Genomic DNA, 25,847 nt, shown 5'->3' on the forward strand with positions numbered 1-25,847 from the left:
CTTTCGCAGGTTCCTTCGGGAATGGGGCCGATTAATTCAAGTGTTTTTACGTCGCCCAATAGATCGAGCAACCAGGGGGTGGGGAGAGGTGGCGTGGCTAGGAACACGAGTATCCACGGGTAAAGGGATGCCCTATGGAACGGGGAGTGAGCTCCCATGAGACGGCATTACAGCGTATCAGCACCGCGCAAACTGAGCGAGTGGATCCCCTTTTCGAGCAACAGAAAAGCCAGCACGGTGAAGTACGCGGAAAAGAAAGAGAGAAAGCGAACGAAGAGAGACCACTGGGGTACCATTGATCGGCACACATATGTCCCGAGATTTAATCAGTCGCTACTTAAGACCTTATCTCCCGCTTCATCCGACGACCCCTGTACGCATCTACTACTTCATCGTTTCTTCACCCTGCGCCACTTTCGAACACGCCGCCGGTCTGATAATGTAATCGAGCGTAATGCGGATCGAATTGGTTGGCGCAAGTGAAATCCACTAACGCGATTTTCGGCAGCCAGCAGCGTTAATGGAAACGCACGCAAATTAGTTGGCCCGCATTAGGCGGAAGTGGTACTCAGGGATATTTAGATGTCTGCTGACGATGGAGTTGAACTTACGAGACTTTGGTCAGCTTGGGGGATCTTGATTTTCAGTTTCAATTCCTCCAGAGGAGGAATTTTGATTTGATTCATCTTGTTCGAAACGTTGTCTCCTAACTATATCTAATATTCGCCAGCATTTACACCACTGTTAAGAGACATTGTACTCGCAAAAGTCTTCATCCACTGTACTATACATCTTGAATAGTATACACACGTTATTTGGAGAGAACAAGTACACAGCGTCGCATAACGTCATGTTTATTTCTTAACAGATAAGGAAATAATAAAGCAATCCAATCGTCTTGGTAGAAAACAGGTTAATTTTGCAACGAAAGTTCTGTACCATTTTATTTCAATAAAGATAGCCTCTTTGTAAAATGACGATTTTATAAGACTTTTATGATTGACTGTATACTGTATATTTACAATTCTCGAAGATAAACTCTAGAAAATTCATTACCACGTATATACGAATGTTCTCGAATAATCAGTAAATTCGTCACATCTACGAATAATGTAAAAAAAAAAAAAAGCGAACAAGCAGTTGTACGTGCGATCGTAAAATCAAACGCTAAAGTTTCTAAAATACGATAATTTTCCGCCACATTCTTTCGCCAGCCAATTTACAAGAATTTCGAGCTAAATATCATCTGCAGAGCGAAGTTTGGTCGCGCGCGCATATTTCCCATTCTTCCGACGAGGAGAACGTGGATGGTGTCGTGATAGCCACGATAGCGTGAAACGTGGGCGTATGTAGGTACAGGAATTGCTTTCTGGCCGAGGTTTTCGATGTGTCTAGGATTGCAGCGGAGGGTGCGGCGCGGTGGCTTGTTGCTCGAGTGACTCCTCCACCTTCTCCACTCCTCGTTCTATCTTTGTCTAACACTCCGTCTTCTCTCCATCGAAACTTCTCCTTTTCCTCCTTGTCCGTATCCCCGACCCAAGGCCCAGATGGCGGGTATTGATCTGAATCCGGAGAGCAGATCGCCTGGAAAAACTTACCCCGCGGATACTTACCTACCCACCTTTCGCTATCTATATGCACCTATCTAACCTACCTTCACCAACTCACGTACACCGAGCCCGCAACCTTCCGCCGGTGTCTACGTGTAGGTAAATGTATTTCCGCTCGCCGAGCAATGGATAGAAACGCGCCCGATGCTTTGCTACCTGAAATGCACGGAACGGAAAACGTGCTCCACGGATGCCCTTAAGTGATTGTTTACGCCGATTGATCGCGCTCGAGGATCGACCGAGAAATCGATTTTCATACGTAGAAACGAACGTTAATGACTTTTAAGCATTTTGCAAAATTATGGGAATTTGTACGAGAAGAAATGGTTTTCCTGTGAAAGGGTTTCTGTGATGAAATTCTGGGAAGCTATAAAAATTCGTTTAATTCCAATGTCGAGAAATGCTTGCTTATTTGATTCAGTGGCGTAGGAATGTTAGTTTCTTAAAATTAACTTTGACTTTTTATGGATATTTCATTCAGAGACTCTCGGTATTATAGAAAAGTAGATGTCTAGGAATTACAGTTTCTTTATAAGGCGAAAAAATTAAGCAGTTAACGTTGTAAATATGAAACTTGTACCAAAGCGATCAAAATGAAATGTACAAGCCCAAAAATGCATCGCGGTAAATTTCCAAAATTTCCTTAAGAGCGTGCAAATTCTTTTTTTGACTATTCTGAATGTTTCGATATCATAGAGGAATGACTAGAAAAATGATAAGACACATCGATGGAGGATGTTCCAGAAGAATTCGTTTAGAAAAAGTCAAAACTGGTGAAACACACAAACGGTTCCAAAGCAAGATTTCTCTGGTCGAAGGGAGAAAACAGTAGAATATGAGGGTAGCGAGTAACGCTGGGATTTCTCCCATTATGACCGTGTCTCGGTTTTTCTAGCTTCGAGCTAGCTTTCGTACGGAGAAATAATGATACGGCTAATATAATGTATTGTCCTGCTTTTGCCGGGGCACTTCGGAATGAGACCGGCCGCGAACGAGAGAAACGAAGAGAAAGGAACCGGGACGTTGGCCACCGCGGTAAAAAACCAACGGCCGAGGAGAGCGAAATAATGGAGTGGCTTTCGCGAAAAATAACAGATATATATCCTGAGTATCAACCCGGGATCGAGGGGCGCGGAAAAACAGGCGAAAAACGCGGCCAAGATTGGACGGTAACAGTTCGAGCCTTGTTTCTACTTTGCTGAATCGACCGAACAACCTTCCCTCTTTTCTTTTCATTCTTTCCTTTATTCACCACCCTGTTACTCTTTAATTTTCCAATTTCTACTAATGACACTGTCTTGCTCAAAGAGACATGCGTGAATTAAATCACTGTTTTTATCGAAATTAATATATTGGATTTCTTCAGTTTGTATTATGTTTGTATAAATGTATTAAGTAAATTAATATTATGAACGGTTCTATCGTATCATCTAATATTTTCATTCTAAGGCTAAAAACGCGAACTTGTATAGGCTTTATTATGATAGAGGCATGTTTCAGACAGACTTTTAAAAAAGATATATAGGTACAAGGAGTGGCAAAAATGAAAATGACAGTGGTTCTCTAATCGTTTCAAACGGCGTATCCTTTTTATTCGTACTGCGTTGTCAACAACGCTGAATAAGTCGGGCAATTTTTCTTTTTCCCTTCTATTCATCCATTTTATTCTCGGCCTAGTACCATCCTTCACTTGTCGAATATAACCGAAATATTTCCTACGTAAATTATTACGATTAAAGCGGTGTGATAAACATTAAAAATAATCATATTTGCACCTTCACAAGGGACAATATTAATTTTGTGAAAAGCACCTGCGTGATCTTAATAATTACGAACATAGAAAACCCACGACTAAGTAGTTCTAGTGTTAATGAAAGTTCTTACACGAATGATACTCCTAGTAAATTGGTAGCAAAGAAACACGAAGAGCAATTCGTTTTGTAATAAACATTGTAAGAAGAAAAATATCACGAAGGGTTGGATTGAATGGGAAGTAAGAAAAGAGAAATTGCTGCGATGGTACAACGGCGGATTTCGGGAGGAAATATTGATAGGCTCAGCTTCGACTGCGGAGTCACGCTCGAGTAGCCGGCTCTCAGTTGAGGTCTATCTAACACACACGTACACGAAATCGAACGTGTAGAGGCTCGACTCTCTGCTTCTCTATCTCTCGCGTTTCTCTTTACGTTTCTCCCCGAACGCCTTCCTCCTTTCGGCCGCGGAGGAAGTCTCAGGGGCAGATCGATAAGGAGCGAGGTTCGCCCGAGAGCTTTACGCCGGCTTCACAGCCTCCTTCTTCTCGTTTCCTCGACGCAACCCCCGAGACGTCACAGTCTCGCGTGTGCCTCTCGCGTTCGCCCTTTCTTGCGGCTTCCACAGAGTCGATAGTATCGGCCTAAGGGAGGATGACTCCCTCGACTTCCTGTTATTTCATTCGTGAACATTACTTTCATCGAACCTACCTCTTAACCTGTTAGCCAATGACAACTTCATTCGTCACGTTTCTATACGTTAGCTTTATATTCAGACGTATTTTAAATCTTCCGGTGCCAAATTGTCCGAGCTGCAGAACATATATCTATTGATATAATAATAGAATGGCTATAATAACAGAAATATAATAATAATTAATATAATACCAGAAACACGCGAAGGCTATATGTTGGAAAACAAAATAATTTCTGTCTTTTGCAATAGAACAATTTTGATACTGAACGTCTCGTCAACTAATTTCACATCAAAATTATTTCATTTTACTTAAACTTATTACTAAAGACCAAATATAGAATCGAAGTTAATGTCTCCGCTATTAACACACGAGCTAACAGGTTGAAGAATAAATTTTGAAACGAAATCGGAATCGTTGATCGTCAGGGTCGATTTATCATTCTCCACCTCCGTAACTTTAATTCGACGTAATGACCAGCATAGGCAACAACAGTTGGTAGGAAATCTGTCGCTCGGAATCTCTCGATGGAATTGTATCAATCTGTCATCGCGAACGTGTAGCAAGCGCTCTCCTTTTTCTCCTATCGTGCCGGGTCAATCTCCCGTGGAGGAGGCACCAGGCTCTGCGCCTTGCTCTCCATTACTTCCATATCATTTCGCACCCCCGGAAACCTCGCAGCTTGGCGCAGGAGCAGCGAACGCCGCGGAGCCATATGGCCGGCTATACATCGCGACTCCAGAGACAAGGGTGGCCAATAGGATGGCTGCTACTTTCATGCCACTTTCGACTTTCCGCTCCGCGTCACCGGTATCTCCCTTGTTCATCTTTCGCTTATTAAATTACATCGCCATAAATAACGCCTGCCCACCGACTGCCTTATTTACCATTCCATCGACTCCGCGGGAGGAATCGTCTTCCCTCTTTGTAGCTGACGAGTCGCCGCACGCTATAGGATTTCGGTAAGGAAGCGAAGCATCCTTTTCTCACGACACCGGGATATATGACTTTTTCTATAAATCTTTTACTTTTTGGAAAAGTTAGATTTTTAATTGACTTTGAAGCACAGACAAAATTGATAAAATCAGGAGATCTTGCTTCCGAGATATATCCACTATCGCTGTCTGTGTCAATTCTTTACTTTTCGAAGAAGAGTGGAATTAAAATAATATTTGGTTGACTTTGATATCAAAGTAAAAATTAAGAGAAAAATTACAATTACTGAGAATTAAAATTGGCACCGAGTCAAAGGTGAAATCTCGTGCGATATGACGATTAAGCGCGGGACACGCGGTCGGAAGGAAACAATATGGTGCACCGTGGCGCGGTGAAGTTTCGTTGAAGCAGCCATATTTGCAGAACGAGCGACAGAGCGCGGATAGACCCCTCCTACGTAAAGCGGGAGCACCCTCGGGGTTGGTCGGAGGATCCGGGGATGATGCTCCACGTTGAGAGCTGCGGCGGTGGCGGCGGCGCGTATCCATAACCGTCCTTTGTCTGGATAACGCAATTATTACCGCGTTTCATCATAGCCCCCCTCGGTCGAAATTAGCCTCAAATGAAGTTACAATTACGGTATCCTTCGTGTCCCCGGCGTCGAACCAAGGGAAACGATGCTGCGTAGCATAGAGAAAGAGAAATAGAGAGAGAAAGACGAATTCAGGGGTTGAACGTCGACGACGGCGGCCACGACCACAACAACGAAGACAACGACGAAGAGGACCAGGCCGCCGGCCGAGATACGCAATCCAGGTTGCCGTGGAAACGTCAGAGGACAGACGGAACCGCAATGAAACCGGATGGCCGCCTACTCTGCCAGCCCATAATGCTTCGCCCCTTTTGTTCTTGGCCGAGAGCTGGAATACTAAAGTTATTCGGCCACTGTACCGTCAAAATCCTCCTACCGGACGACTATCGTCATTGCCGTGGCGGCAATCGCCCACGCATGCACGTGATTTTGCACGAAGAACATGTACGATTTATCGAATAATTTTACTTTTTCTTTGCGGAAACATAATTGATATGGAATTTGTGATGAAATTGCAGTGGAAACCTGATTTGCAGCATTTATAATGACTTCTTTAAGAAATGGATCATGTCCCTGTTGTTTAATCCTCGAAGATCGGAAATGATCCAGTGTCGTGTTACAGTTTTGTTATGCGACAGAATTTCGTTTATACGAATTCATATACTTGAAGGAAATTGTAGTTAGTGTCTTATTAAATAAACTATTGTCGATCGCATCTGTTTGTTTGAACGTGAACTTCCATTGTATGAACCAGCATTTATAGATGTTAGGAACTTTAGTCGTATAAATCGTTCATCCCCCAACAGATTCATATAAGCAAAATTATATTATTATTTCAAACTTTACTTTTATATAATACATTATACAACACGATCGTTTATATTAGAACGGTCAAAACAATAAAAACCAAGTACAGGATGCCACCAATTAACTATTACAATAGCATTACATCAAAATGAACCAGGCTAATAGACAAACGATTAAATCGTACATTTTTACTTGAAGACTGAATGCTCTATGCCTCGAGTCTGCGTCCGAGTGTTTCGAAATCCTATTTCGGTTGCTTAATTGACAGTTGCCTCTCTGTACGAACGATCGTATCTCGAATAGATAAAGGCGGACACGCGAAGGTGAAATGGAAAGCGGAATGGACGAAGTTAAAGAAACTTTTATGACGCGAGTAATTAAGGAAACCGTCAACGGAGCTCGCAACTCCGATTTAATATCCCACGGTGAAAACATTCGGTTGAATTTCATTGCGATGGAACAATGCCATCATGACTAACACGAAAACTATTACAACGCTACGATATCGCTAACGAGGAAAGGACGGCATTTGCGCGTTGACCGACGATGACTCGCCGATACAGCCGTTTAATAACCCGATGACGCCCGATGATTGACAGTTAATGAACCATCGAATATTCGAAGATTAATCGGCTATCTCCAATGAAGTAATCACGGAGAAGTTTAATCGAATATTATTGCACGCGGCGTAATATGCCTCGTGATCGAGCGTGGAACAAAATGGCAACTCACTCTACTACGATTCGCGTACTTCAACTCAGATTTTGCCATCTATGATCTCTTACAAACGAGATAGTGTACACCAAAGTATTTATATTGCTTAGCAGTAGACGTTTTTCTTCTTATTAAAAATTATTTATTTATTTATTAACGTAATATCAATCGTTTCGTAACGTAATCAAACGTTTCAATGCACTTCAATAAGTCAAGATATAAGACGATCTTTTATATAATTTTTCAAGTAGCTTTTTTTATCTATTTTTTCAATGCATCGCTCGTTGAAATAATAGATGTTTCAATGATACATTGTACGCTTTATATTTCTTCTGCCTTCTACGTCTTATTGACATCTCCATACCTCTCACGTATGTTTCTTTTTATTCAATGGTTCATTCATTAAAATCAGTTCATACTAAATATTTAGTAATGCCGAAACACTGTAGCATCTTACGTAAATGTAAAATTTAGATGTCCGATAAACCGAACGAAACTTACAAACATAGACTAAGAATGCTCGTCTGTGGAAAAAAGAAAGCACCGAACGTATTATTCGCACGATAATAGGAATCGCATCGTTTCGTAACAGCAACCATGATCCAACCAACGCAAATTTCCATCAGAAAATGAATGTAAATGGGGTCTAATAACTAGAAAAATGGGGATTAAAGTGTCCCACTTGACGTCATTGTTGACGAAAAGACTTAACCGACAACGACAAGCCATCCGGGGCTTTCCAGTGTCGTGAAGATCATCGTGGCGTAACGCGAACCTTAAAATTTGCATCGAAATGCAAATGACCGGGACCAAATACCGGAAGAATTTGAAGGATCGACAACTCTATAGGATTCGACGACTCTCGCATAAATCTAGATGCCCTCCAAACGCATGATGGCTTGTAGATAGAACTGTGTCCTCTTCGCTGCGTGTCGAGGGGTGAGAGGTGTCGTTCCGAGACGATATATTATAAATCGTGTGTTACATTGTGCTTAGAGGATCCTCGTGACTGTTGACTCGCCGGTATCATTGTTGGGAGAGCGGCTTTTGTTGCTAGTACTCCAGCCATCGCAAACAAACACGCAAACACGCTTTTGGCTAGCTATGTGTATACGCGTTAACATGTACACGGAGACACGTAGAATACAAGTGAGTAGTTTCACGGTGGTTGTAGGGTGTCACAGTTAATATAGTTGTGTGTACGAAACGGGCAGCTGCTGTTTGACAATGCGAACTACGTCCCCAGATATAATAATATACTCGTCCCTGGTACCGACCAAGGGAACACTTCATCAAACTGACTACGATGCGGTACTAGGGTACCGTGCCACGGTGCTCTGCTTTAATCTAACCTATACCTGACTTCCTAACGTGGAGACATAGCTCTCGACACACCCTTGCGGATCCAGGAAGGCCTTACTATCATTCGTACGATTCTGAAGAATCGACTCTGGGATATACGTAACAGATGAGAGTATTATTTCTTCGTTTACATCGAGTTAGCGCTGGAAGTCGAGATCCATTGGTTATTTCATCGATTATTCGTCAGAAGAGAGACATTTTGTTTCTTTCGTGAGGGTGGAACGTAGTTGCAGTTTTTCGTTCGCGTGAAGTTCTAAAAGAGAAGTACGTAATAATGTTTTCATTTACAATCATTCAGCTTCAATTATTCTTCGAACCCTTCTTCAGTTACGTTGTACTGTTCCCCGAATGTCGATTCTTCTTCCGATTATTCTTCAGAGAAGAAACGTTCCTTTCTTTCGACACGATGAATGATGAAGCAGGAAATTACTCGTAGAAATCGAATATTCCTCCGATTATTCGTCATAGAAGGAAGCGTGTTTCTTGCGACACGGCGAAGCGCGAATTTACAACGAATTACTTCTAGACGTCGAACGTTCCTCTCGTTGTTATTCGTTCGAGAAACGATTCGTCTTCGCCGAGGAGATACAGAGGAGGGAGCGGAAGGAAAGAAAGAGCTAGAGAGGGAAAAATTCGACGAGGTAAATGACAAGGTAAACTGCGTCGATTGGTACGAGCGGGGGTCATGATCGCGGTAAGAAAGCAGAAAAAAATAATTAAGCCCGCCGTGAAAGATAACACTGGCGGGAGAAACGGTAAACCCCGCTTCCTCCTCCGTAGCTTTTGTTCAAGAATCACACCGTACTATACCGAGAAGCGGCAAGTACAGCACGGTCCCGGGGTATATTACAGCCTCTCGAGAGGTGGCGGAATATCAGGATACACCTTTTCCAGCCATTGTGCTCCTCTGAAGGGCGTACAATGGCCGTGGAGCGAGTCCCGTATTGTGTCTACAGCTCAACGAAATAGTTCCCTGCGATTCTCCCTCCCTTTCCAACATCCGCGTTCTCCGATCTTCTTTCTCTCTTTTCCATCTCTATCCTTACCCTGCTACATCGTTTCGCCATCCTCTTTCTCTCTCTCCCTCTCCTTGACTCCTCGGGTTAAAGAGAAAGGGGAGTTCCGTTCCGATGTTGCACGCTCGAAGCATCTGCCCCCGAAAGAGACTGGTAAATCCTCGAAAGCCACCCGAAATCCCCCGCAATCCTCATGAAGATGTATATAATAGCACGTAATAACTTCTTCACCCTGCATTAGTGGCGTGAATTCGTTTCTATCGACGAACTATAATCGAGCAAGTGGTTCAGCGAACGGGCTATTGCGTCTTTACTAAGAATAAAACCATAGTTATGATATTTTCAATGATAATAAATATATTCCGTTTAGTGACTTTCCTTCGCGATTAATGAGTATCAAAGGTTGAAAGTTCGCGTAGTGCATTGTATGGAAATGTTACGTGAGCTAGACATCGCTATCCCTGTTATGTTTCAAAATTGCCTCCATGGAATTGTAACGAAACGTATCTAACAAACTATCGGTTCTATCCGTTTTATTCAAAAGCAGAATTCCTGATATATATTCTCTTCTACATTCTACTTGGATTCGATCTTGACCCACGTCCAACATGGAACCCAATGCTGTAATTACACTCTTTCCTCCGTTCAATAATTCTTCCACAAACGGAGAATTTCCATTGGACTGACTTACAAACCAGTCTCGATCTTCTTGTTCTTCGATCTGTCACAAATTATGGATCATAAGGGATGATAATGAAGACATGAAGAAAAGCTCCATAGTAAAATCGAAGCGATAAGAGCTGGTATTTAATCCATAGAGATTAACTCCTGTTCGTCGGAGAAAATTTTAGTCCATCCAGCGACGAGCTTCGTCGTCGTCGACGACGACGAAGGGAGAGAACTGTCAGAGGGTGGCGGAGGAGTGGCGCTGGTACCGGTGAAATGCGATAAAGTTGGCGTAGAGGTAATTTGAGTATAAAGTTTTATTCGCAATAATTTAGCCGCGCGTGGAAACGGGGGTTGGTGGAATATAGAAGAGAGAGAGAGAGAGAGAAGGAGGGTTGGAAAGGGAAGGTAGTAGGAAGGTTGCAGAGGTGCTCGCCCCCCGGGAAGCGTGCAAGAGCTTGGGTCATATATTTGATGGGATACTTGGCATAAAGTCGCGCATAAAAGTAATGCCAACATTAAAGTTTGTGGTTCCAGAGCCGTGGCACGGCTGAACCTCATCCTCTGCCACCGAACTATGCTGCTACTACTCTCGGAACGTCTCTGCGATTTTACGTTGGTCCAGGGAAGGTAGGCGACCGGGGAACGTCTTAAAGTATCGACCTACGTTGCTACCAGCCGTTATGCATCATACGTCATGGCTCGCGTTCGTCTGTAATAGACTTCATCCCCTCTAGGATCCGGAGGATGGTCTGTTTTATGCGATTTTAACGTCAAAGAAAACAATCGTGGATATTACAGCGGCGAATCAATTCCTTGGAATGTATACAAAGTATACTGCAATCGACGTGGTCAAGAATCAGCAGAAGGAAGAAAATAGTTTTATATGAAGAAATAAATGGAAAATATAGGATGAAATTTTTTCATACGAGCAAATTAGCTTGAAATATTTGTTTCTTAAAATTCATGATTTCTTATCGTATCGAATATATTGCATATATATATGGAGTGTAACTGATGGTACAAATAGGAAGTGGATTTCCAATTAGGTAGAAGCATAATACAGAAATATTAGTTTTTGGAGAAATTAACATTTAGCAGGAAAACATTTCAGAGGAATTTTCTACCACTAATTACATCTTGTATGCTCGTAATATCCAATACGATTATAAATAACTAATTTAAGCATCAATTGCAATTTCAATATCAGATGAATCACTTAAGTATCCGTTTATTTGTTTAAACGCAATTTAGACGATATTCGAACGATATCCAGAAACTTGAAACGAGAGCTATGAAAAGTTGAATTCGCAGAGGCGATTGGTGGCACTTCGGGGTAGATAGTCGAGCAGTTTAGTTCAGGAGTGGCCGTTGGGGAACGATCTGATGGCGCCAGGGGAGGCATAGCTTCTTCCCACGTGGCACCCTCGACACGCTCTACCCTCATAATTCTGCTCGGCCTTCCTCCAGGCGCCACCTCTTGCTTCTCCAAGGCGTCGTAGTCGTAAGAGCAACGAGGAACATCGTGGGGAAGCCAGAAGGACGGAGTGAATTCTTTCCTTGTTCGCCACCGCGAAGGATTGGCAAGCTTCTATACCCATTCCCCCTCGTGAATGGAAACCGCCATGTGATTTTCCAGCAACGACAGTTTTACCCTCTTTCTTACATCCACGGTGGGGCTACAAAGTCACTTCGAAGAGAAGTTATTCATAAACCGAGAAAATATCTGATTGGATTAATCGACCTACATCTTATGTTGAGATACGCAAGAGGATTTCGAAGATATGCAAAATGTATCGAATAAAAAGTGTACTACTGAAAGGGTAAAGGTTGATCGAAATTTTCTGGGACGAAGAATGAAAAAGGTTATTCGAAATTTGATAAAAGAATATCTGATTAGATCGACCTATATATTGCATCGAGGCAGAAAACGAATCAATTGGCACGTGTACGATTTTACGAAAATCTTCCTGACTGGGAAATCTTTTATCAAGATCTTTCAACAATACTATCCGGTTAAATGTCAATCGGTCAAGAACGTAAAACGAAATAAAAGATCACGTAAGACAGGAACGATTTTTGTTTCATAGAATAGGAAAGAAAGTTGAATGATTAAACGAAATACGAAAAATCCGGAAGAAGACTAAACCGAAGGACGAAGAGAGAAAAGACTAAAAAGGGAAAGACATTGTCCTAACGACAGAACGTTGGGGTTTCGTACGAACTTTATTCCCATCCGCTGCTCGATTTTCCCGTCGACATCCAACCATAAAGGACTGTCGGCTAGCTTCAACCATTCTCCCTGTTTCCCTATCGAATCAATACGCTCTTGCTCCTTTTAAACAATTTTCTCTTGCCTGCAGCTCACGCAGAACCGAGAAATAGAATTTTCGCTGAAAAATCGACGAAAAATCGTAATTTAAACGAAGAAAGAACAGTTAAACAGTCCGTGTGCTCGGAGTAAATTTCGAATAAATTTCGCGGAGTTATATAAATCATACAAGCTGCGTCTGTAGGGAATCGTTAACGGTCGTTGATACTTATAAATGCATCGATAGCGAACAAAACCGTAGCGAACCCGATGCTAATTAGAAGATAGGAAACGGCTCGTGCACGCCTGTGAGTTTCAGCTCAAAAAGCTGCCGTTTATTTGGCTCTCGAAACGCAGCGTGTGGCAACGGTTCGCACCATCTGTACGCCGATAAAATCTGCACCTGTTGTACGGACGCTTTGGCGTCGTAGCATTTATTAGATCGTCGATCGCGCTCATTATACCACCGGCCCTCTCGTTGTGTTTTGCCGCGTTTCACGGAACACACACGATCCACGATTTCCATCGTTCCTTGCATCGGTCGTTTCGTTTCTGGCTAAATCAAAGCCCCTCGAAGCTCTGGTAATTAAAACACGAACCGACTATTAACGTCCTGTTGCAATACGGCTATTGTTCCTTTTATAATACGGTGTTTGGTGGAAAAGAGCGGAAAGAGAATAGAAAGGGCATGATAAAAGTAGATGAAGATATCGAGGCTCTTTTACGCAATACTTTAGCAATTGTTAAATTGTTGGCTAGTATAAATTATATCCTAATAACTCGGGACCAACTTGATTCTGGCAACCAGATTTTTTGTAACTGAACGCGCGTTAGACGTTTTAAGATTCGAACAGCTGGCGATCAACCGAAGGGGAATAACCCAAATATCCGATCGTTCGGAAATTTTATAAAATATACACTTTCCATTTCCTTATCTTCTCCACCATAAGTACATCTTCGCAAACGTATCTACACGTCCGTCGATCAGAACATATCCAATTAAAACAACATATGCCCATTTGTAACAATTAATCAGACAAACATTACAGAAGCTCTGATCGTATCCGCAAACTGGAGAAAATTGAACTTAGAGAAGATTGATTTGTTTCTGGCGATTTTAATTGCGACATTCTTCGAATCATTCGACAAATAAATTAATCGTAAAACGATCTTAATTCGCCATAAATCTTGTACCATAGTCCTTAAGTAGGTACTTTTAATGTTCGATATCAAATCAACAAATTTACTATACAGATATTGGTATGAGAAGATGAATCGTAATATAAACCGAAGCTCTTGTACAAATTTGGTATAGAGATATCAGAGTTGGAAGGTTGAACGATTTAGGATCGTTGCTCCCGGCGTCACCCCAGAGTCTAGCCCTGATAAGGATCGTTGCTAATTGTTGCGAATTGGCGAAGGTGGCGAACGAACCAGGGAGATCGGGCAACAGGTGTCATCTGATTGATCGCCGTAGCTCGCACCCCCACGATTACCTAGCCCACAAACACATCCACGCCAGAAACGAACGACTTAATGTCGATCCATTACGCGCTCGCCCATTACCGCGCGAAACCGCTGACCTATTATACGCGAGAACCTTTCGACTAATACTACTCCTACTCGAAACTAGCACGATCGTGAATCAATCGACATATGCTTGTCACACCTTCAAAGGGATGATAACCATATTTTTCAATTCCCCAGTTCCGTTTATGCCGATCGACTTTACTTATACAAAGATCACCGTAACTAAGCTTCCCCAAACTAATCTCCTGACTTTAAAATCATCATCGACGTCTCTTGCAGCTTCCAAACCTAAGTAAATCTATACAAATCCACGCCAAATCTAAACGGTATTGCTCAAACAACTAAATCAATAAAATAACCACACTTTTTAACCGTTATGGAAAATCAATTAAAGCGAGCAAAAAGCTTATTGAAAAGCGCAATTAGCCGATCAACCTTCGCCGAACAGAACTTCCAAAGCTCGACCACCCTTACTTGATCATCATAGAGAAGCTTCTACCAGCTTCCAAAGCGGTTTAACTAGCGGTACCCGATCACTTCCGTTCGTCGTGAACATGGTGAAGCCTGAGAGGGCGTAGTCGCTGAACGATCGACGCCTGTAGCGAACGATCTTCGCGGCAGCTTCTTCCGTGAACCGGGCTACCTAGGTACAACCGGCACGCGGCGAGATTAACAACGTTACGCCGTGAATATTCGCCAGGATAATTGATACCGACGTCGTAGGACTGGCTGACCATTGAAACCGGGCGCATAATATATCATGGATAATAAGCAGTCGGTGCACGGCCGGATGGTGGGTCGGAAGGGCGGGAAGAGGAGTTGGGGAGGAGGCACGGGACTTCGTTATAGCTCTGTCTGATGTCTACGGACTCCTTGATGCGATTATGATACGCGACCGTTCCGCAGAGTCACGTAGCTATTCTATATCGAAGGTGGAGGCGCTCTGACATGCCTGTCCGGAACAATGGCGAACGACACGCGTTACTTCCGTTGTTGTGTGTTGGTTCACGAATACCAACGTAGAACGGTGGAATGACAGAGTCGTGTATCGTAGAAGCGAGTGCTGATGCGCGTTCGAGCGATCGCGGTAGGTAGAGAGAATGATCGTGCGCGAAGTGACCCGCGTAATCGTAATTAATCATCCGCAACTGTGAGCTAGGAAGACCGGTATCTGTTAGTTTCTAGTTATACGAGGGAAAATGTGCGCACGGGAAAATGTGAGATGCACGCTGTCGCTCGAAACCTCGATTTATCATTTTCCAATTCTAATAGAACGGTACATATGTAACGTGTATTGGTAGTTTAATTCTTACATTTTTGTATTCAAATATTCGATACGTATTTTTTGAAAACATGTTACGAGTACTTGTATCGTAACGAGTACTTAATCGTGTTTTCATTATCTCTGACATATACTGACAAATAATTTTCATCAGAAAACAATCTCTATAAAGCGACCGTATTTATTTAAATAAAGCTTATATGCCTTAATCGCACGTATAGTTTTACTTTTTAAGATATTAAGATCGTTTCTTAAGACCTTCGGACTGCGTTAACTTTGCAATGAAATTTTGTACCATCTTATTTGAATAAAAATAGCCGTATCGAGAACTCTACGAAGACTTCTCCTATAAGTAACTACAGATACAGAGTATCTGACAAATTAATTCGCAAACATTTAATAGAAAAATCCCAGAGAATATATAATACAAAAAGATCTCACCCGTTTCAATGCAAACACTCTCTTACTCCAAATGTTTCGGAGAATTCGATTCGTTGAATCTAAACCGACCAAGTCACGCCTAATACCCGTTTCCATTACTCGGTACAACGTAGTTAAAACCGCGAAGACCAAGCTGATCGCGGTTATTTTAATGAACAAGTGTAACTCTATACACTATGCTGGACTCCATTGTCCGCAGAATTGTGAGGAACAAAGCGGCGGAGAAGGCGAAGCACGCGCATCAACAACAGCAGGCGCAGCAGCAGCAAGGTCAGCAGCAAGGTCAGCCAGGATCAGGTGGTTCCGTGTCGGTGATAGCCCATGCACCTGCCACTGCAGCGGGTCACCCAGCAGCAACCGCTCCCAACGCTTACAGCATCAGTGGCATCCTGGGAATCCCGACGCACCATCAGGACCCCAATGGCAACAGCATCAAGAGAAAACGCACCGACGACGGTGAGTCATTGAATTCTTCGATGTCGATGATCCCTCGACCCGCGATTACTCTTACGATACCACCGCGATCATTCTCGCGATCCAAGTAATTCGAAAGCCAATCCCATTACGGCTCTGTTCATGAGTATTTCAGCATTCAGGTAATAATTAGGTAAATTTGTAAAATGATTACCTACGTTTGTTTAGGTAATATTTAGATTCGGATAATCTATTAAATATACTGTTTCTACTATAATTTATTACATACCACATAATATTTTACACAAGGTGTAAATAATGTTTGGGTATTTGAATCATCAGAGATTATAAAACTTAAATCAAAATGTCATCAGACATTCACCAAATAGAATACGCGATGTCATTAGTCCTATGACTCTTGCAAATAATATTTACAAATTTTTGTTCTTTAGGTATCTATCTCGTACGAATACAAACTTCGATCCTATTTTAATTGTCTCTAATAATCTGAGTTACGGTTGATGTATAAAAAATATAACAATTATTCGAATTATCACGTTCTGTGTTAGATCAACAGTTATCGTAGTATTTATAAACAGAAATGTACCTATCGCATGAATCAAACGTGGCGTAGTATTCGAAAAACAGAAGAATAATCGTAGTGACGGTACCCGGGGAGAAAAAGAAACGGTGGACGAGCTTATGTAAACGTCAGATCGGATCGCAGAAGGCGTCGCGGCTACATTTCACTCGCGACTGTTGCCCAGGGGGTTATATAAGGCCGAGCAAGAAAGGAGATATCGCTTAGATCGACGTTACAGCCGAGTAAATCGGCACGAGTTTCGCCGGAGCCCCTCGGAACACCGAACAATGGAGAAGTCGGTGTGCTTCGCGAAGACGATGATACCGCAGTGACGTTACATCGCTTGTCCCGCTCAATTTGTAAGCTCCCATTGTCTGCACTCCCCGCAAAACTCGAATTTTCGTCACTTTATTTGGTATCATGCAAAAGGGTTTGTGGATCGTCGTCTTCTACAAGTTTGCAACGGAAACAGGGACGAATATAACGGAAACTTTTCAATTCTCTTCTCGAATCGCGTACAATTTATTTTTTATTTCGGTAAATAGCCACAGATTTTATCATAGTCTTAAAATATCAAACCAATGTGATCTAATATCCATCATCTGATATCGTGATTATCTGATTCAATAACATATAATTTCAAATGGCTTGTGCGTTATTGTTCGCGATAAATTCGGGTTACAACATCCTTTTATTTTCAACTAAATTTTTTAGAGAAACAAATATTCAGCATTTATTTGATCCAAGTAAGAATCATTTTTCTATGAAAATGCTATTAATCCGTTTCCTAATCTCGGTCCCAATCGACGATCTGAATATTTCGTAAAAGTCTCACGTTTCGTTTTAATTTAACTCGACAGACTAATCGTAGATCAAATTATTAATTTACTCTTTTGAATTTTAAATAAGAATCTCGATTTTAAAGACGAGAGAATCTGTATGATTGATTAAATACTTAAATTTAATCTTCGAATTTAAATCTTCGATCTCGGATCTAATTTCGACCACCAGTTACAAACATATCCAAACATATCCCGACCTTAATCAAACTAGATACAGTTAACGATCGAACGATTTCGAGTGTCGCCACGACCCGACCAAGATTAGCTACACAAACGCACACACATACTCACACATGGGGAGTATCAGTCAAACGTCGAGCAGCACGTGCTGCGATTCATTCTGCTGTCATTGCGTGAATAACGCGTCCCGAAATATTCTCGACACGTGCCACTCGACACGTGGCCGACGTGGCTTCAGCCCGAAGACTAACTCCGAACCCGAGTTTTGTACTCGTACACTAATCCCGGTGCAATTCGCTGCTCGTTGCTCGGAGAGGTGCGAACAGAAATCGCCGCTAGCGGTCCACTTCTTTTCCGGTCCGAATCGAATCGTCCCAACCCCTTTAAATCGTTCCACCCCTTCGTTGTTTCTCATGATCCGCCACTAATCATCGTCGCATCGTGTTCTTTACAAAATGTAGACTCGTATTTTGGAAGTGGAAGTCAGGTTTTAGGCGTTTTACAACCTTTGGAAAATTGTTGAGTACATTTGGAGGAAGTTATGGCTAGACCGTGGACGTTTATGCGTTTGTGAAAGTTTCGAAGGTGCGACAATGCACAGAACACACACAATACACATTGGAAATATAATTATTGTAAAAACACTTTTTATAATAATATTTAGCGAATGAAGCAAACCTCTAGCGAGGTCTAGGAAATCTAGGAAAATGATAGAACACTTATGGGAAACTTTGCTAAGTTGTACACTTAGTTTTTGTGTCAAATGACAACAATCTTTCGTCGGTATGGTAAAAATTCGTGCATGAAATATAGTCGAGGCCAAAAATGATTCAAATTGTCCATGCAGAGTTAAAACCAAAATTCCACGCATTGGGGTCGAACCAACCTGCACAAATATTTACCTAATTTTTCTGAAAAGTAAGAGTGGCAAAAACAAAAACAAAAGAGGCTACGAGAAAAGCATTGACGTTTCCTCGATGAAAAATCCCGTGGACGCGTTTCACACGGTGTATACAGAGATAGACGTATCGATTCGTACATCGCGAGGCTCGCGCAGGGATGCCGATGGTACGCGAGTAATTTGATATAATCGGATTATGAGAGCAGCGATATGCGGTCGCAAAAGTGGTCGCATCCGCGGTGAGAGCACTCAGTGTTTTGTGGCCGGCCGAGGGTACGCGTATTAGATTATAAACTTCACAGACCACAGCGGCTTCTATCCCTAGGCAACGACACATTAGTCTCCCTGTCCTCCGGGGAGATCATCGGCGTTATTCTCGCGAGCCTGCGCCTCTTAACCGGCTGGAATTTCAACGAGCACTGCCGCGATCTGCGGTGAATCCTCGTGCGCGATACGTTTTGTGTCTCAGCGTGTAACAAAAAGGGCTATGTCGTTAGAACTAAGCTAAGGAATATCAGTCGCGACATGTGGAATAAATCGGCGTTTAGGTTTTTTTCTTGGTAAAGGATCGGTAAACCACAAATTTGTATTCCTTTTTGCGTCAAGTAAATCGATGGTATCGGTAGGCTCAATTTGTGGACATTCTACGTTTATTTGTACAAGACGCGCCTGATACGATGATACGAACGGTATGAAAGGAATCTTCGTGTTTCAGGCGAAGTGGAATTCTCTGATTCCAATTTAACCGTTTCGGTACACGTGTATTATACGTGGAATGCGGAGACTTCCGTCTTTTGACGGATACTTGTCAGATGCAGTGGAAGATCGAGGAGGGAAAATGAGTGTAATAAATGTGATAAAATCGTTGCGTCGTTCTTGCTGTTTTTCAAACTACTTACAAGTATTAACAATTCGTTATCTTCGACGAACAATTCTATGGTACAATTTGTAATTGTTTTTCCGAAAGGAATAAAATTCTTTTTGTATGATCTGGAGATTCGATTTACGAGAAACTCTATTCAAATCTGTGACTAGAATATTATTAACTTTTAATATACCATCGAATGGTCACGAGAATACTCGCATATTTGTAGATACATTAATCTGCAATTATCTAATTATTGAAATATTCAAACCCACGTAATCTGCAAATAGTGATGTCGAAATTTATTCACTCCTGAAGATATCTCGTAGCTATGCTACGTTATACTATAAGATAGCCAATCAACGATATGTTAATTTCCGACTACAATTCTAGACGTATTAGAGAAATGTTAGAAACCGAATTTCGAATCGAAGGTCCCGCGATCAGCTTGATCATGTATCGACAGCGTTATTTATGCGTTCGATAGAGTAGCTAAGACGTGTACTCGAATCGAAGAATCCCGGGGGCTTATTACGAATTTACGAAACAACCTCTCGAGGGAAGCATTGCAATCTATCGGGGCTGTTTGTTGTCGCGTTACATCTGCGCGCTTTTGCCCCATACAGAAATCCAAAAGGCCGTCGTTGTCCCACCCTATATTCGTGGCGTAGGGGACAGCACACCGGGACCAGATTCACCCCAGAGTCCATTATTACCCGTGTATTGTATTGCTTAACATTGACTCAATTGCTTTCGAATAACGCGGCCCTGGTCTCTCGCTCGCGCGTACGCTTTTGCCCTCCACGGGCATCAATCGAATTATTCGATTTACTGCTCTTTTCGGGGGGAGAAACGCTGACCTTCCTTCCGCCATAACTCAACCACTGTCAAATCTGTCAAGGACCAGTGACCGTAATTTTGCAGAAGTTACAAGAATTTGCATTAGACAGCATAACCGGCCGGCGGGCGTAGCTATCGATGAATTTATGGCATCAGCCCGATAGAACCTAAACCGCTGCAAGATTTGCCATTCTCTTCGTAAATATTTAGAAATTTAAGAACGCTCGATTCATCGAACGTTAAATACTCGTTAAAGACGCTCTATCGACGGATCTGTTCGTTATTATCCCCTTTTCCCATTTCGTTCTTACGTTCCAGCGAATAACCGAGATCTATTTTAAACGAATTCCCGAACACGTCTACCCTAAACTCTAATGAAATCCAGAAACGTTACACGAAAACCAGGGTCCGCGGCGGGAGCATAGAACGTAGTGGTAGAAAGAGAGAGAAATGGCAGACGATTAACTCGGCCGATCGAATCGTAAAATTCAAGCAAGTTCATGGAAGCCCACGGTACCGGTGTGCCGTGTTTGAAACGGGGGTTTTATAGCGGTCCAGGAACAAACCCTGCCGGTCGAATGGTCGGGACCGTCGGCCGGCCGGACAATCACAACTTGACAGGGAGGTTTAACGAGCCCTATGCTACGTACTCCACCCATCTACCCTCTGATGGTCATTTAATTATTCGAGATACCCGAACGTTGGACCATCTACCCCCACCAAACGTATACCTCGTCTGTTTTCCCTCCCCTTCTACACAGGCTGAAATCGTTGGTTAGTTTCATCCTCCTTCCATGTCCGCCACCCCCGCGGTCCAACACTAAAAGGGTATAACGGTATATGTCCGACCACCCCTTCGCCAATCCACCCACCGATGTACCGGCACTCGTCCCACGTGCTTGTTTCTATATTAAACCGACGGGATGGCCGGGAGATAATAAAGACATATAATGGAATCGAAATTGTTTCTCTATCTATCAATGCCATACACCGTCTCTATGCGCCACCGTTCAACCCGTCCGACAGATTCAATTTAGTTTCGCGTGGCCACGTTTAATTTGTGTCTTGATTCGTGGGTAATACGCGGACCACATATGCTCCCTGACGTAGATAGCCCAATGGGATGGCGTTGGTAGATGCAGAGGCTAATGTAGAGTATTCGTTCGCTAGCCCGATTATCGCGTCCCATTGCGAATACGACAACCACACGGCTAGCTTCTATGATTTCGTTATAGCAATAGTATCGCGTGCCACGATACGTAGCATCCATGACGAGGATGGTTGAACACAGAGACCGCAATGCAGATGGTTTTCGGTTTTGATTGCAGACGACAACCGAGACCTGAGTGATCATCCCGAGGATGACCTGAAGAGACAGAGAACCAACTACAACGGCGACCAATTATACTCGAACGTACGTATCTTTAATACCATATTTGCTATCCTTCCCTTTTTTCTTTCTCTGTGCCCATTAAACCAGCAAACTATCTAGAAGCATCGGGCAAGAAAGAATCAGGAAGGTAGCTTAACACCTAAGTCAATCCCTCGCGTTTCTTGCGAACAAGTAGCCCGTTCTCCTCGACACTCGAACTTTGCCTGGAGCATCCGGCTTCTGTTGCAGCTATGGTCGAGTAAATGGAGCATCAAGGACGAACACAAGCTCCTGAGTGAGCTTGGAGGCGGCGGAGGCGGCGGTGCAAGCGGCGGCGGTACGAACGGCACTGGAACTGGCGGAGGTGGCGGCGGCGGCGGAGGTGGTAGCGGAGGTAGTAGCGGTGGAGGCGGAGGTGGCGGTGGTGGAGGTTACTACGAACACGGAGGATTCCCCGGGAACGCGATTGCCACCTCCGCCGAGCTGTACGACTCCCTGGGCACGATCAGCACGATGACGCAAGCGCAAACGCCCCATCTCTACACCCCGCCCATAGGGGGCACCATAGGTGAGCGACTCGTTCTTTCTCTGTTCAACATCCTGCACACCCTCCTTTCTTCTCTCACCCCTCTCTCCACCTTTTCGCACAAAATCCCGGACAGTGTGTGCACCACAACCTCTTGTATATAATACCCCCGTGTACCAAGCCCCTTTCCTAGTCGACCTAGCAAACCACCATCATCGTCCCTTCCTTCATCGTTCGCTGGCCTCTCATTCTCCTCTCTCTCTCTCTCTCTCTTTCTCTCTCTCTCTCTCTCTCTCTCTCTCTGTCTATCTCTCCTCCCTCCTCCTTCTTCGACAATATTCCTTCTCTCCATTTGCCCACCTCTTCCATACCTTCCTCATCCTCCAACCTCCCTTTACGTCCTTTTACATCCCTCTCTTCCCTTTACGCTTATTATTGCGGCTTACGTCTTGCTTTGCATACCCATATCGCCTAAATACATGGCTTTAATAATGCATGAGCTGTGCTGAGCAGCGGCTACGGTGCTAGAAGAGGTGGCAGAACGATCCATTCGGTGGTCTCTCTCTTTCTCTCCTTAATGTTATCTTGGCTTAAGGGTATATCTCTAGGTCTCTCTTACCACACTCACTATCCACCTAATCTCGTCTCTTTCGACTCTTTTCGAACCACTTTCGCTTGCGACACCTGCAACTACACCGCGTAGGCTGGTGACAGGGAATCCTGTTCGTACCTTCTCTTTTCTTCAGTTTCTTGTATTTTTTTTTCTTCTTTCGAATCTGTCGAAACTAGACGCCGCTGGTCTATCGAGTTCGAGACACTTGATCGTCGGACTCTTTAACCGTCCTTTCGTCTAGTCTCTTTCGCTCTGTGCTCCTTTTCTCTCGTTTCTGTCTTCCTTGCGCCGTTTAACGGCGGTCGATCAACGGCGGAGCGTACTGCTTCGAAACGCTATTGAAAAGCAACCATCGACGATGTTCTCTCTCTCTCTCTCTCTCTCTCTGTACGCACCAATATTAAACGAGTTGCACACATACGTGTATACACATACGGTAAAGACGAAACGAACTTTCTCCGGGTGGCACGTGTTGCGAGCAACTCGGTCACGCCGGCCGCGGAACTCTTTCGGTCGGTGCTTTTCGGAATGGACGAAGCGAGCCGTGTAACGGCCGCTTCATCTCATGAAATTCAATCGAGGATCTTCGCCACGGAGATCGAAGAATTTTTGAAGGACGACGCGACCGGGCCAAGTCGATTGCACGGCTTGCTGGCTCTCGCCGTTAATATGTACGAGCCGGACGTATCGATGGTACCAGATCTCTTGATCTGGAGTTCGCGGAAACCGGCTCTCGCCCCTCAACACGACTGTTCGAAAGCGTATTTGGAGGGCGTGACAACGACCATCTAAATCGTTTAGTGTCTCGTTACGATAATTTCACTGGAAACCTAAACGTTCGTTCGTTGCACGTTGTATACACACCAACCGACTGTAAAATTTCGACGAAACGTAGTGCAGAACGAGATCGAGAATTTATATTAGAGGATGCTTTCACGAAAATCACGCGTGACATTCGTCGTTCCGCCTTGATCGCCAGCCAACGATACGAAAATCGCAAATAACGGAAAAATGGGGATCCCTTAATAGCAGGTGGTACTTTGACGCCGCTCGCGCCACTGACGATGCAAGAACTAAAATTGAGCCAAACATTGGACGGGGCTAACATGTCTCCTTACCACACTACCGGTGAGTTCGCCACCTCTTTAGTTTTCTTACGGTTCTAGTCCGGTGTCACACCTTGTGAGTCACTCAAAAAACGTGCGATTTAAATCAATTTAAATCGCTTCGGAAATATTCGTGTCTCTCGACTAATAATATACTACATATGTCATTCTCTTTTTTGTTCTTTTTCCTATTTATTTTTTTCCCTTTTCAAGTGTATATGGAATCGTGAATATTGATTCAACTAAAAAGATATTCGTTCTTAATTATCCTATCCTTTGGATCCTTTGGAGTTTTAAACAAAACTCCTACGCTAAATATCCAAAGAACATTCTTCGCGTTCCCCTTGCTCTCTGTAACCGGACGTTTCCTTACGTAGAAACGTTCCGAGAAAGTCGAGAAGATCCATAATGTACAGAACGTAATTGCACCCATTTTCCCTTGTCAAGAAATCGCATGTAGACAATTACGGCCTCGTCCGAGCCACCACTCTCTATAAGAAAGTGTTCGTGCTGTGTACGTTGGTCCGTTTTGCCGGAATAATTTCCATGTAACTATCGTGTCCTATGACCGCTCATCATCCCCACCTTCTCTAGACCTATTACTTACTACAGAGACAATTTAATTAAGCTTTAGACGTAAGGCGCTGATCGTTAGCTAGTGCTTGACTCGAATGTCGTGTTGTGTTGTGCATGGCCATAGCAGAGAGCAGTACCGTCGCAGTGTCGTATGTAGGGGTGGGGGCCGGCGGGGGCGAGCAGAGTCCTCCGATTTCGTTGCAGAACGAGACAAACGCCACCCCCGCGGCCCCCAACACCCCCGGAGGGGATCCCGGACTGACGGTCTTGCAGCCGCCAGTTTCTCAACCCCAGGTAGCATCTGCGATACCGCCCTACTCAACGATGCTTCCCAGTTTCGGACACTACGCCACCGGTGAGTACCGAACATAAACCACTTTCTCTCATCCTTTGCTCTCGTTTTCGTTATCGACGGTAAAAAAAGAAACAAAAATGTCCGTATCCATGCGGAAGGTAAGTTAGGGTTCGCCCTTATAGCGCCCTGACTTATCGACCTAGCAGTTAAAATTAGACAACTACGCGGATAAATGGCCAATCATTGCCAACGTGTGTTAATTTACTCTTTGGATACTTTCCCCTTTACGAACTAAGCGAGGAAACGCAAATGGAATCGAGAATGTAAATCGCTTATCCTACGACTAGAGTTAAGAATAAAGAATTCTTTTTGTTTGGTCGATAGGGGTTTAAGTTACCGTCTAACGTGATTGCAATCGATATTTGTTTAGGTGGTGGTGACTATGCATACAGTGCAGCATACTCTCAATACTCGAGCGCACCATATAGCGGCTACGGTTATGGAGCAGCGACAAGCGGGTTGCTCAGTAAGTAAACAGTGAGTATGAGTACCGATTAGATTAGGGTCAACGAAATGTCAAAGTACTAACTCATTGACAGGCTATATCGGTGCCGATGAAACGGATTATTCGAATAACTACGCGAATGCCTGCCATACATATTTTGCGTGCATTATGGAAGAAAAACGGTCTGGCACAATCGGATCTAACTTTCTAAAACTGAAGAAACCCACCGTTATTTTATTACGTTCCAAGATATCGCGGATAAGATCAGGCTGCAAAAAGCTCGCGGAATCGTGGACAGGCCGGTTTCAAAGTAGCCACGACTCAATGCTCGCCTTTCATAACGGACGATTGCTGGCACTTCATAGATCGCGATATATAACTCTGAGTGAAATGCCTGACTATGCATATTCGGTGCATAAGAATGGTTGGAATAATAAACAATTTTTTATCGGACATGCGATACGTTCCTAGTTCGTTTCTAGTACGTGATGTAACACGTGCGCCGTATTCGACACC

The 25,847-nt window shown here is 43.4% G+C and overlaps 1 protein-coding gene across 3 annotated transcripts in view; it reads left to right on the plus strand.

Moving 5' to 3' along the window:
- Window positions 1–25,847, plus strand: part of LOC117240377 (paired box protein Pax-8) — a 196,155-nt gene that overhangs the window by 165,907 nt on the left and 4,401 nt on the right. For all 3 annotated transcript variants that reach the window (XM_033506388.1, XM_033506389.1, XM_033506390.1), the window contains 6 exons: window positions 15,913–16,169; window positions 21,667–21,752; window positions 21,960–22,278; window positions 23,879–23,977; window positions 24,656–24,886; window positions 25,257–25,352. In XM_033506388.1, the coding sequence (XP_033362279.1) occupies window positions 15,913–16,169; window positions 21,667–21,752; window positions 21,960–22,278; window positions 23,879–23,977; window positions 24,656–24,886; window positions 25,257–25,352 (1,088 nt within the window). The remainder of the gene's footprint in view (window positions 1–15,912; window positions 16,170–21,666; window positions 21,753–21,959; window positions 22,279–23,878; window positions 23,978–24,655; window positions 24,887–25,256; window positions 25,353–25,847) is intronic.

The sequence above is a fragment of the Bombus vosnesenskii genome, unplaced genomic scaffold, assembly GCF_011952255.1.
Source record: "Bombus vosnesenskii isolate JDL3184/JDL3185 unplaced genomic scaffold, Bvos_JDL3184-5_v1.1 scf7180000014621, whole genome shotgun sequence".
NCBI lineage: Eukaryota > Metazoa > Arthropoda > Insecta > Hymenoptera > Apidae > Bombus > Bombus vosnesenskii.